The sequence below is a fragment of the Mytilus edulis genome, chromosome 3 (genome assembly GCF_963676685.1).
Source record: "Mytilus edulis chromosome 3, xbMytEdul2.2, whole genome shotgun sequence".
Lineage (NCBI taxonomy): Eukaryota > Metazoa > Mollusca > Bivalvia > Mytilida > Mytilidae > Mytilus > Mytilus edulis.
The window spans coordinates 56,301,305-56,314,247 of NC_092346.1; the positions used below are offsets into that span (position 1 = coordinate 56,301,305).

The following is a 12,943-nucleotide window of genomic DNA, read 5'->3' on the forward strand; positions in this document are numbered from 1 at the left end:
AGATGTAAGGTAAGTTAGTAGTGTAAATATTTGTAGGAGTTGACACCATTGGGCTATCATCTAGGTTCTTTACCTGTAGATGTAAGGTAAGTTAGTAGTGTAAATATTTGTAGGAGTTGACACCATTGGGCTATCATCTAGGATCTTTACCTGTAGATGTAAGGTAAGTTAGTAGTGTAAATATTTGTAGGAGTTGACACCATTGGGATATCATCTAGGTTCTTGAAATAGAATGTGGTACACATACTATATATATATACAGGATGAAAAAGTTCAGTATTGTAAAATTATACCTCAATGAAACAGAATATTTACATTTTTAATATTTGTAGGAGTTGACACCATTGGGCTATCATCTAGGTTCTTTACCTGTAGATGTAAGGTAAGTTAGTAGTGTAAATATTTGAAGGAGTTGACACCATTGGGCTATCATCTAGGATCTTTACCTGTAGATGTAAGGTAAGTTAGTAGTGTAAATATTTGTAGGAGTTGACACCATTGGGCTATCATATAGGATTTTTACCTGTAGATGTAAGGTAAGTTAGTAGTGTAAATATTTGTAGGAGTTGACACCATTGGGATATCATCTAGGGTCTTTACCTGTAGATGTAAGGTAAGTTAGTAGTGTAAATATTTGTAGGAGTTGACACCATTGGGCTATCATCTAGGATCTTTACCTGTAGATGTAAGGTAAGTTAGTAGTGTAAATATTTGTAGGAGTTGACACCATTGGGCTATCATCTAGGTTCTTTACCTGTAGATGTAAGGTAAGTTAGTAGTGTAAATATTTGTAGGAGTTGACACCATTGGGCTATCATCTAGGATCTTTACCTGTAGATGTAAGGTAAGTTAGTAGTGTAAATATTTGTAGGAGTTGACACCATTGGGATATCATCTAGGGTCTTTACCTGTAGATGTAAGGTAAGTTAGTAGTGTAAATATGTGTAGGAGTTGACACCATTGGGCTATCATCTAGGATCTTTACCTGTAGATGTAAGGTAAGTTAGTAGTGTAAATATGTGTAGGAGTTGACACCATTGGGCTATCATGTAGGATCTTTACCTGTAGATGTAAGGTAAGTTAGTAGTGTAAATATTTGTAGGAGTTGACACCATTGGGATATCATGTAGGATCTTTACCTGTAGATGTAAGGTAAGTTAGTAGTGTAAATATTTGTAGGAGTTGACACCATTGGGATATCATCTAGGGTCTTTACCTGTAGATGTAAGGTAAGTTAGTAGTGTAAATATTTGTAGGAGTTGACACCATTGGGCTATCATCTAGGATCTTTACCTGTAGATGTAAGGTAAGTTAGTAGTGTAAATATTTGTAGGAGTTGACACCATTAGGCTATCATCTAGGATCTTTACCTGTAGATGTTAGGTAAGTTAGTAGTGTAAATATTTGTAGGAGTTGACACCATTAGGATATCATCTAGGATCTTTACCTGTAGATGTAAGGTAAGTTAGTAGTGTAAATATTTGTAGGAGTTGACACCATGAGGATATCAGTTAGGATCTTTACCTGTAGATTTCAGGTAAGTTAGTAATGTAAATATTTGTAGGAGTTGACACCATTGGGATATCATCTAGGATATACCCTGTAGATGTAAGGTAAGTTAGTAGTGTAAATATTTGAAGGAGTTGACACCATTGGGCTATCATCTAGGATCTGTACCTGTAGATGTAAGGTAAGTTAGTAGTGTAAATTTGTAAAACAATTTAAGATTTACCTCATTATCAATTGATTTGATAAAGTTAGACTAGTTACAGATACATTTTCACTATATTTATTTTAGTTCAAGGACCACTGATTGGCACATACAATTTTTTTGTTAACTTGAATACGAATAGGTGAACCATTTAGGAAATTGATTCATTTGTTTTTTAAGAATTGATTCTTTCATGCCATGCTCTATGCTCATCATATCATTGTTGTTTATTGTAGGATAGGAAAATTGATGTTATTTGGTGCCATATTCAGATGTTTAGACCCTGCACTGACCATTGCAGCATCACTCAGTTTCAAATCACCTTTTGTAAGTATACATATCATATAATATATATCTGGCAAAACAAAGTTGTTTATCTCCATATTTAATTCTGCACTTTTTGTTTGTCTGAAGCAGTTATCAATAGATGATTTAATTTATAATAATAAAATTAAAAAAGGAAAAATGGATAATGAAATTTCAAAAATGAAAACTTTTTATGAAATTTTAATTCTCTTATGGTGGTAGCCTGTAATCATAACCAGAATTAATAGATATTGTTCATTTCAGGGATAGATATGACTTTTTTATGACAGTGTTTAGTTGAATATCTATTACTGTGAAAGTACTTTTATTCGTGGGGTACCAATTTTCGTGGTTTTCGTGGATGACTTTATCCACGAATTTAAATGTCCAACGAAATAAAACAACCATTGTCCAAATCAAGCAATGGAAATATCCCCATCGGTAGGTTTGACTACTGATATGATATAGTGAATATATTGAATAACGCCAAATCTGAGAATACTTTTATGGTAGTCAACAGAATAACAACCGTATGCAGGATTATACCCATTTAATCTTTAATAAGTAACCTAAACTGTACAACTTTTGATCTTTTAATTGTTTAAAAAAATATTTTTGATCGATGAACGTCAGATTTCCGGTATTGATATGCTAGTATGAGAAAGTGTTCATTTCATACCCTCATAGTTCTCGTACATATGGGAAATAATTATTTCATGCTGGGCTTGATTTCGATAAGAAATACCTCACAAATCAAGATATGTTTATAGTATTTGTTTATGTTACTGTTTCATTTAGGTGACATGTTTATGGCCTAATTAACACCTTTGATGGTCTTTAATCTGTTGATCACTTTATCACATGGGTTAATTAGTGTTATCACTACCATTTACACGGGTCAATGTTTACTTTGCAATTTCCTTCGATCCAGACTATTTGTAACCTTCGTTTCTAAAGGCTTTTTTTTAATTTTTTTTTTTAGAAAATTAAAATCCACGAATTTAAAAACCCACGAATATGTAAATATTGCTCAAACCACGAAAATTGATACCCACGAATTAAAGTACTTTCACAGTATTTCTTTTTATCTATCTTGACAAGTGTCTCCTTATTTTTAATTTTTGAGTATTTGATCCATCCAAAACTCCAAAAGTTATAATAATATATCTACTCAAATTGAATGGTATAAGACTAAGCAACATTAAAATACATATTCATACATGCATTCATAATTTATATAACCTTGAAGGTTTCACCATTTGGTAAGAAATTTGAAGCAACACAAAAGAAGCTGGAGTTTGCTGTAGGAAATTCTGACCATTTGACAATGCTAAATGGCTATCAGGTAAGCAAGATATTACATAACTTTCCTCCTTATTTTGAAAGGTAAATTGTGCTATCAATTGAAGTACACTTTGATTAATAGCTGACCCATGATTTGTTTACATAAACAGAGAGTCAAAGTATCTTATAAAGCATATAAAAGATATTAAAAAAATATTCATGTTTAGGAAGTCCTACATATTTCAATCTGTACATTTCGTTCAAATTCTTCAGTTGATATTGCTTTTTCATTTGTGTTCAAGACATTTGGCTGTATATTGATTTGCTGTTGATAAAAAAAATTAAGATTAACAATAATAACCCTTAAATATTGAACATTACAACAGAATGCAATAACCACTTACACCTGACTCATTTATAAAAATAAACCTATGAAAAAAAGAAAATTATAAATATTTATGCATATTGTAGATATAAGAAGATGTGGTAAGAGTGCCAATGATACAACTCTCCATGCAAGTCAAAATTTGTAAAAGGCCATTATAGGTAATAAAAAAAATGGTCTTCAACACAGATCCTAATATTATCTTGTTGAACAAATATGTTCAGAAATACTTTACTGAAGATTGTAATATGTTGACTTTTTTTGATAAATGTCTTTTAGGGTTTTAAACAAACTAATTTTTACTTTCGTAATATTTAGTAGAATTTATTCATATTTAGTGTAATCATGATTATGTTGTAGGGCTGGCTTAGTGCAAAGAAAATAGGTGGTAGAGAAGCTTACTTATTTTGCCAAGAAAATTTCCTCTCACAGAAATCTTTGCAGGTATAATATAATGATAGGTGCAATTTGAAATTTATGCCTAATTGTGGTAGTAAAACTATGATTTTGTTGTCATTTTGAGGCCTCTGTGCTGAAGACGTCATTAGGTTAAATTTAAATGATATATAAAGATTTTGTTTTTATATTTAAAACCAAATTTTATTTTTTAAAGAAAACATTTTTTGGAGGAATACTGAATACAACTACATGTAGTTGTATAATTTCATTGGTGAAATTTTACAAGGTTTTCTAATACTTATTTTGCAAGATTTTGTTTTACCCAAGTGGAATATAAAATAATAATATTACAAAAATGATCAAGTATTAGATATTTCTTTTTCAGATGTTGGTTAGCTTGAAACAACAATTTGTAGAACTGTTATCAGATATAGGATTTGTAAGAGAAGGAATAACATTCAGAGATGTAGAAAGAGCTGCCAGACGTCATGGTAGTGATGGTGTTATAGAACTCACAGGGGAAGAGGTATGACATGAATTAGGCTTATTGTTTTTTACTTTTATATACAGAGTAAATTTTTGTTTCTAGAAAAGTAGTATTGTAAAATTAGAAATTGAGTATACTGTAGATTCATCATTATTCGTTGGATACCAATTTTTTTGTTTGTTTCGTGGGTAGAGGTATAACATATTTTCTACAGGCTTTGTATACAGAGTTTGGCAAAACCAGGAAATCAAATATCCATGAATATGCAAGTTTTCAGCAATCAACGAAAAATTGATACCCAGGAAAATAAATGAAACCACTGTATACCATTAGACTGTTGTTTTTCCCTTTTGAATGGTTTTACATTAGTAATTTTTGGGGCCTTTATAGCTTGCTGTTCCGTGTGAGCCAAAGCTCTAAGTTGAAGGCTGTACCTTGACCTATAATGGTTTACTTTTATAAATTGTGAATTGGATGGAGAGTTGTCTCATTGGCACTTATACCATATCTTCCTATATCTAAGACATTAACCACATGACACAAAAAAGGAAGACATCTAGAGTTTGACATACAATCTTCAACAAAAGACAGGTGTCTATCAATATATCAATCTGTAGATTGCCCAAGTCTACCTATCCTGTTCAGAACATTAAACACTAGCTGTTGTAGTTTTTCTGAGGATTAGTCTTTTATCATTGATAAGTTATGAGGTTAAAGTGTTTGATAAGTTATGACATTAGAGTGTAATTTTCTCCAAAAAGTTAGCTTAAATTCTCTTTATAGCATTTAACAATAGTTTGCAGAATGTCTATGACTATTTTATCATTCTAACAGGATTCATATAATGTTCTGCCTACTGTTTATCTAACATCTGAATCAGAAGTAATATACAATTCTGTATTGAACAGTGAATGGATAGGTAGTTTTATTGATTGTTCACACAAAATTGTCCACCTTGAAGGTAATGAAACATTTTTCCAGAATTTTTTCTCATAATTATAACAGAAATTGTTTGACTGGAGAGACCAAATATGATTGGTTAACAAGTGGTGCAAATAAGGGTCAGTCATAGATAGAGTAAAGACCCATTTTATATAATTGGTATATGTCTTTGATATTATCATTATATTAATGTCTGTAGCTTTAACCAAAGTCTATGTATACCAACAGGCTAACATCAATTTAAAGAACCTGAAGCTGATATCAGCTATCCTGGTAGGAGCTCTGTACCCTAATGTTGTACAAGTCATGACACCACAGTCCAAATTTAATCAGAGTAGTGCAGGTAAATAGTAACATATCATTTTAAAGTGATTGACAAGAAAATGAAGATTTCAATATATCTACAGTCAGACCTGCTATATATATATGTAAGACTCAGATCGACGTCCAAATCTGACGTCACAATAAAATAACATTTCAAATCGACGGCCAATTTTATGCTTCTCTAATCGACGGCCAATTTTAGGCTTCTGTAATCGACGTCCAATTTTTAGCTTCCCTATATATGTTTCACCCCCGGTGTAAACAGAGTTTAAAATATGATACTCACAAAACAATTGGCTGTACTTCTTTATTTTGTGCATCAATGAAGACTGGCCAACGCCCTCTTTATGTCGTTTGGTTTCTTTTCATTCACTTACACATACAAATGTACATGCATGTCAATTATTGATATGAATAGGAATGACATACTACAATGTAGATTAATTTGACTAACTTTTATCAAGATAAATATTAACATACATGTTACCTATTTCGGGTTGAAAAAATCTTTATGGAATAGAGTATCAAAATATTGGACGTCAATCTGTGAATGATTTGGATGTCGATTTGAGGTACGGATGTCGATTAGAGACCGGACGTCGATCTGGGTCTAACATATATAGGTCAACTCTATTAAGTGGAAAAAACTTTTTTTTTTCAGTATGCACTCTTATTGTCCAATTGTAGTAAAAGGTATACATTTCAAACCTCAATCTAAAGTACACTTCTATTTTAATGTTAGTTTTCTGTGGCTGTTTTGATGAGCTATTTATACAGTTTTGACTGTGATAAAATTGTGACATTTTATCATAACTTCTGAATCATCTTGGTTGTAGACAAGTTGTGATAATCTGAGTTATCCAAAGATCTAATATCTAAACAAATTTGATATACATGACCAAAATATGAAGATAAGTAAACAAACATTCAGGAGATATGAATAACAGCAGCAAGCACTTCTGATTTTGGGCCATTCGCACACCATATAGTGAAGTTATAGTGGTTTGTGATTCTAATGCAATATGAAATGTTATGCCAGTTTTAATTGGATGAGGTCTTATAAATTCTATAATTGACAGTCAGAGTCATTTGCATAATGTTGCATGAATTTTTTATGAAGGGGAGATGTGTTTGTCTCAAAGATACATCCTAAAAAATAAAATTAACTGGAAAATTAGATATTTTCAAATAATTCTTAATTGATTGAGATGTCTGTTGCTACTAAATACTAAGATCAGAATCAGAATATTTTCATTAAAGGTGCTGTTTCAAAATTTCCAAAACCAGAGGAGTTGAGATTTAAAACTAAGTCTGATGGATTTGTAAGTATTTTATTGAAGCTACAATCATCAGTTTTTAACTTTTATTTTTTTGATAGATATTTAAAGTTTTAAACCTTTTATCTGAGACTATTGGAGCAGACCTACTGTCACAAATTGTTAATTTTATACATATATTGGTTTGAAATAGTTTAAAACTTTTTTTACATATTCTGTACACAGATTTTTTTCTAAAAATTTTAATCTTTGATACAAATAAATTTTGATTAAATAAAAAAGAATAAAGGACTAGTGTTTTTTTTTTTTAAAAGTTTAAACTTGGATAAACGTTGCATTGAGAATGTTTATGAATTGGTTTTTGCTGTATGTTTTAACTGGTTTCAAATGATACATATTACTGTTCTATTCCAGATACATATCCATCCTTCATCTGTCAACTTTCAAGTGAGGTACTATGAGAGTCCTTACTTGGTATATCATGAAATGGTCAAGACATCTAAGGTATGTTCAAATAAATCACACATTCCTAACAAATTGTTTTTAAGATCAGAAATCTACACTTTCATTTTATTCATCTGATCTTTTTCAAATAGAAATGGAGGCTTCCACTCGTTGATGAGTTTGATAATCAGAAATGTCTAAATTTGGGGATAATTTTTGTTAGAAGACTGGACTTGTTTTTAAAACACTTCATATTAATTCTTGTCATCATGATAGCTCCTTTGTTTTTTTATCAGATCTTCTCCAAATTTAAATGAAGGTTTTGACCTTCATGAACCACGCTTGAATTATTTTAATCAATAACATGTGAAATTGGGAATGAAATTAATTTGCTGTGTCTAAAGCATTTTTCTGGATTAAACAAAATCAGGAATGCTCATGTACAAAAATTGGCAAGTCATGGATGTATAAATACTTTACAAACTATATAATCAGCTTCTTTTTTCCTTTGATCCTCTTTGAATATTGATGGTGGGTTAGGCATCTGTTCATCAAAACCTCAAAAAAATAGAATAACACTCTTCAGAATCTTGGATGAGTTCATTAATCAGCAAAATTTAAGAGGGGGGCCATTTTATAGGATTTTCAAGGGTTTTGTTTCTTGCTTGCTCCCTCAGGTTTCTTTCATTTGTAATGACTATATTATTTATTAAACACACATCTTGGTTTTTTTGGGGGTACTAGCTTGATAGAAATTTTATTTAAAAGTTACTGAAATAGCATTTTAAAAGTGTACAAATGTATAATTATGTGTATTAACAAAACACTTGATTCATTATTATCTGTGATACATTGTACTAGGTATACATTAGAGACAGTACTATGGTGAATGTTTATCCACTGTTGTTATTTGGAGGAGGATTATCAGTAGATTTAGACAGGGGAAACTTTGTGCTATCTGTGGATGATGGATGGATTAGATTTATAGCCAACTCACATCAGGTATCAATCATTTGTAACTTTTTGTCTGTTTTAACCTGAACAAAAATGAAAATTGCTCGACATATTGGCAACAATTTATATTTTGTATTATTTTCCTCTGGAAAAAGTTTGATAAATACTCGGCTCCTGCAAAATTAATTTGTATACAGTACTTTATACAGTATTTCACTTAAAGAATTTTGAACATAGAATAATCTCTAAACTTCAAACTTAAATACCCCAGTATTCTGTTGTTGTACTACATGTTTGCACTTCTATTTTTAGATTGCAGAACTTGTGAGAGAATTACGAACAGAGCTAGATCAGTTATTGACAGACAAAATTAAGAATCCCCACATGGATTTGTGTACCTGTCCAAAAGGAAGTAAAATTATCGATACTATTGTAACTCTTATTACAACTCAGTGATACAATGTGCCTAACAATCCTCAGGAATAGGATCCAAAAGAATTATCAAGCTTTTAAAACACAATATGAATAATGCGCTTTGACCTGTTGGGTTGTGGAAATGAACTCAGATTACTGGTGCTTTTTTATATGTGAACATCATGGTATTATTGATCCATAAATGATTTTTAAGCAAAATGTTAATAGACCAGTTAAACCACACAGTTACTAAAGAAATATCACAAACTGGCTAATTTATAATGCTTCAGTGTTGATAGTTTGTTGACAAGTTTTAGTCTGAGAATCTTACAAATATATGCGGCTCTTTCACAAAAAAGAGCAAAAATACTCTTTAAGTCACACATTTCATTATAACTTACAATCAATTTTACTTGTAAGATTTTTTGTGAAAAGAGTTGATGGATGGTTAAAAAATGGCAGACATTGTTGAACAATTCAGTGTCCATTTTTAAGTACAGAAAAAAACTTGTGCAATAGTTGTATATTCAAGCCTAGTCACAAACCACCAGTTTTATACTTGTTTCGGTGTATTGAAAGTATCATTGACAGTGGGGTACCAATATTTGTGAGTTCATCCAACATTTGTCCAACCATGATTTAGTACAATATACATAACAAAATATTTACTTTCCATGGAGTTGTCAATCCTAAAACAATAACTCTAAAATCAAGTGAACCAAATATTATATCACAAACCATAAATACCCTGAAAAAAAAACCACTTCCACAATATAACATAGACTTTTGAATTTAAGCGTATAGTTTAAGGTGACTTGATTATAGAAGTAGTAATGCTGAATTGTTTTTTTGGTTTAATTTAAGATAGGGTTTCCCCTTGAATAGTTAAGGTACTTAAATATTATGAACATTCATTGGCATTTTTTAACTACAATTTATCAATCAAAATTTTTGGAAGGAAAGCTACACAGGTCAACTAATGTTATATTTTCATATTGATATTTGTATGCCCCACCTAGGGGCATTATGTTATTTTGTCTGCGCGTCTGTCTGTTCATCTGTTTGTCCATTGGTCCCTTCGTCCGTCTGTCCCACTTCAGGTAAAAACAATTGGTCAAGGTAATTTTGATGAAGTTGAAGTCCAGTCAACTTGAAACATTGAACACCTGATCCCTATCTTCCTAAATTTAATGCCAATTTAGAGTTTTGGCCCCAATTTCACAATCCACTGAACATAGAAAATAATAATGTGAGTGGGGCATCTGTGTACTATGGACACATTCTTGATTACCAATTAAAAGGTTTTTGTCTGATTTCATATGAGTGCTTTTAAATATTTTTGTGTTTATTAAGGATGAAATGCATATTGATTAAGATATATATTTTTCTATATTTTGATATGTGAAATTTACTGTCTTTGACAAACTAAACTTAAAAGGATTAGGCAAATATTGATTTTTTTCTGCATCACTATAAGTAAGAAGTAGCAGGTATCGGTTGTTTATACATCAGGGTATATACTACTTCTTCACTTTATTAAGCGTTTAGACATGTTTGTAAAATATTTAAAATTACAAATGAAAATTACCTGATTGATCTGATGAAATCAGAAATAATTTCAGTTATTTTTTGTAAATTGCTTGAATATAATGATGTTTGACACCAAGAGTCACTGTAAAAGAGAATTACTTTAATGAATATTAAAACAAAATATCAAATGTCTTCCATGATGATGAATGATGCATCTAAAAAATGTATGTGTAAATGAAATATTCTAATTTACTGCTTTGTTATAATATGATATTTAGTTTATTGTTATTTTGTTATGATGTTTTTATGAAGTCATGAAAAAGTATTGTGAGTGGGATAAATGTTTGCTTGCTTATTTATTGTTGCTTTTTATTTTAAATGTCACAAAAATGGGCATTTGTATGCTATCTCCAAAAATCTCAGGGGAACATATTGGAACTGCTTTTCCTTTTTAAAGATTTTAGATATACATTCTAGTGACAGTAACCCAACAACACAATAAACTACAAGAAAAAACATGAATATGTAAATACATGAGTCAAAACACACATATAAATATATACTGCCCTGAGTGTAGGTCTATTGACTGTTAACAACAATTTATTTCTGATGGTACCTTTAATGTGCCATGACATAATCTGACTGTCAACAAAGATTTTTTTTCTATAGTAGCTTTAATTTGCCATGATATAGATCTTTTACTATGACCCAAAACTACTTGGGTACATTAAAAACAAGTCAATTTTGAATTTATCATGGGTTGAGGTTTAACTTTAGAATTTTGAGTTACAGCAACTCATATCACCAAAAATGTTCTAGTTAGTCATAAACAGTTTAGTATAACTTAGAAATTTTTATTGTAATATTTTTTTTTGTGAAAAGATCCCTTGTAATTTACCTCAAACCAAAAGAAAATCAATAGAGTTGATTGTTTCAAATGATATATTACAAAGTAAAATTGATATTGCAGAAAGGGTTGACAAGATGTTTGGGAATACATGTTTTAAATTTATAAATAACTAGAAAATGTCAATTTAACACTGTGATATGTAAAAAAAAACCAAACTTTATTTATAATGCTATTGTTGACAAATAAAAATAGAAATATGTGTTTTGTTTAATTACTAGTACAAATGTATTTGGAAAATATGATTATTGATATAAAAGATAAAAAGTTATTAATGAGAGGTCCTACAAAAAAATACCTCCTTATACATTATTGGACTGATATCTGTAATGGACACATGTTTTTTTCTATGAAAGTGAAAGGACTATGTGCATGTGATTCATATTGCAAGGAAAAGATATATGGAAGTTAGGTTTCTGTTTGTTTCCTTCAAAAAGTTTTCAATAATATAGTTTTAACAATATCCATTTCTGATTTGATAAATTTATAGCAAAAACCATACATTTAACCAGTTCACCATTTTCATTTCAAACTAATCATCAGACAGCAACCAACACCAACCTAACAAATTACAGGCTTACTCTCTTAATCAGGGACAGCACAATACAATGTAAAATGCATTTGGAAAAGGCTTAAATCATCAGGTTAGCAGTAATTATCCAAAATCAGTACCTAACAAAAAAAGACTTACAACCACAAGGTACTGATGTGAGAGTATTAGCTAGTTCAAAGCAATTCTAAAAAATTAATAAGTCATGTTTTCCCAGACTTAAATTTCAGTCAATACACATCCTAGGGATTTGGTAAATAAAGACTTCATAAACAATCTAAAAAAAACCCAGCTTTGTGAAATGCCAAAATATAAGAATCAACAGGATGTTGTACTAAAAGAGTTCATAACTGTATAGCCATATATATTTAGTGAAAACAAAATCAATGTTAGTACCAGGCCGGGCATTATTTAGGTTGGTTCTGTCCCTAAATATTCAGTATGCCTTCGAAATAATTAAAATATACAGATATTAAAAACTTTTCAAATAACAGCCCTGTACCAGTCTAGGGGGATCATAATCAGTTATCAGCTGTTATCTATTTACATATTCTGCAATGTCATCACATGCAATCAGTAATCATTTTGTCTTCTTATTACAACCAATTGCAATTTAGTCATTTACAATGCAAAAACGAGGTAAAATGAAGATTACTTTTGGATTACTTTTATGTTACAAACATATGATTACTGGCTGCATGATTACAAATTTTGTATATGCAAATAATTCTTGTGATACATGCATGAATAAAATTTGTTATCAAACCAATGTTCACAATGATTGGTCAGGGTTCTATAAAATGATTCTATTTTCTATATTTAAACAATTTCAGTATAACCAAGCTTATCGTAGTAATGAGTGAACATGTTTGATTTATTTTTGAAATAGTTAACTAAATGATTATGAGTTTATCTTTCCAAATGTCTCATTTTGAGATTGAGTCCTAGACTTTAGGTTGTGATAGCCTACCTGGTACCAGATGTCTGATTTGAAAATCATTTTATGTTCCCTGATGGAACAATTTTTAT

At 30.4% G+C, this 12,943-nt stretch overlaps 1 protein-coding gene across 5 annotated transcripts in view; it reads left to right on the plus strand.

The window, feature by feature from the left end:
- LOC139516910 (putative ATP-dependent RNA helicase DHX57) overlaps positions 1-11,566 on the plus strand; it is a 30,205-nt gene extending 18,639 nt beyond the window's left edge. Inside the window, exons 18-28 of one of the 5 annotated variants that reach the window (XM_071307340.1) lie at positions 333-360; positions 1,439-1,460; positions 1,948-2,038; positions 3,267-3,362; positions 4,047-4,130; positions 4,471-4,611; positions 5,743-5,857; positions 7,099-7,160; positions 7,530-7,619; positions 8,421-8,561; positions 8,826-11,566. In XM_071307340.1, coding sequence (XP_071163441.1) covers positions 333-360; positions 1,439-1,460; positions 1,948-2,038; positions 3,267-3,362; positions 4,047-4,130; positions 4,471-4,611; positions 5,743-5,857; positions 7,099-7,160; positions 7,530-7,619; positions 8,421-8,561; positions 8,826-8,969 — 1,014 coding nt within the window. In that variant the 3' untranslated portion in view covers positions 8,970-11,566. Of the gene's footprint in view, positions 1-332; positions 383-717; positions 768-794; positions 845-1,256; positions 1,307-1,438; positions 1,461-1,947; positions 2,039-3,266; positions 3,363-4,046; positions 4,131-4,470; positions 4,612-5,742; positions 5,858-7,098; positions 7,161-7,529; positions 7,620-8,420; positions 8,562-8,825 lie in introns of all 5 variants that reach the window. The other 4 variants (XM_071307338.1, XM_071307341.1, XM_071307339.1 and 1 more) reach the window with 4 other exon arrangements.
- The last annotated feature ends 1,377 nt before the right edge of the window (positions 11,567-12,943 follow it).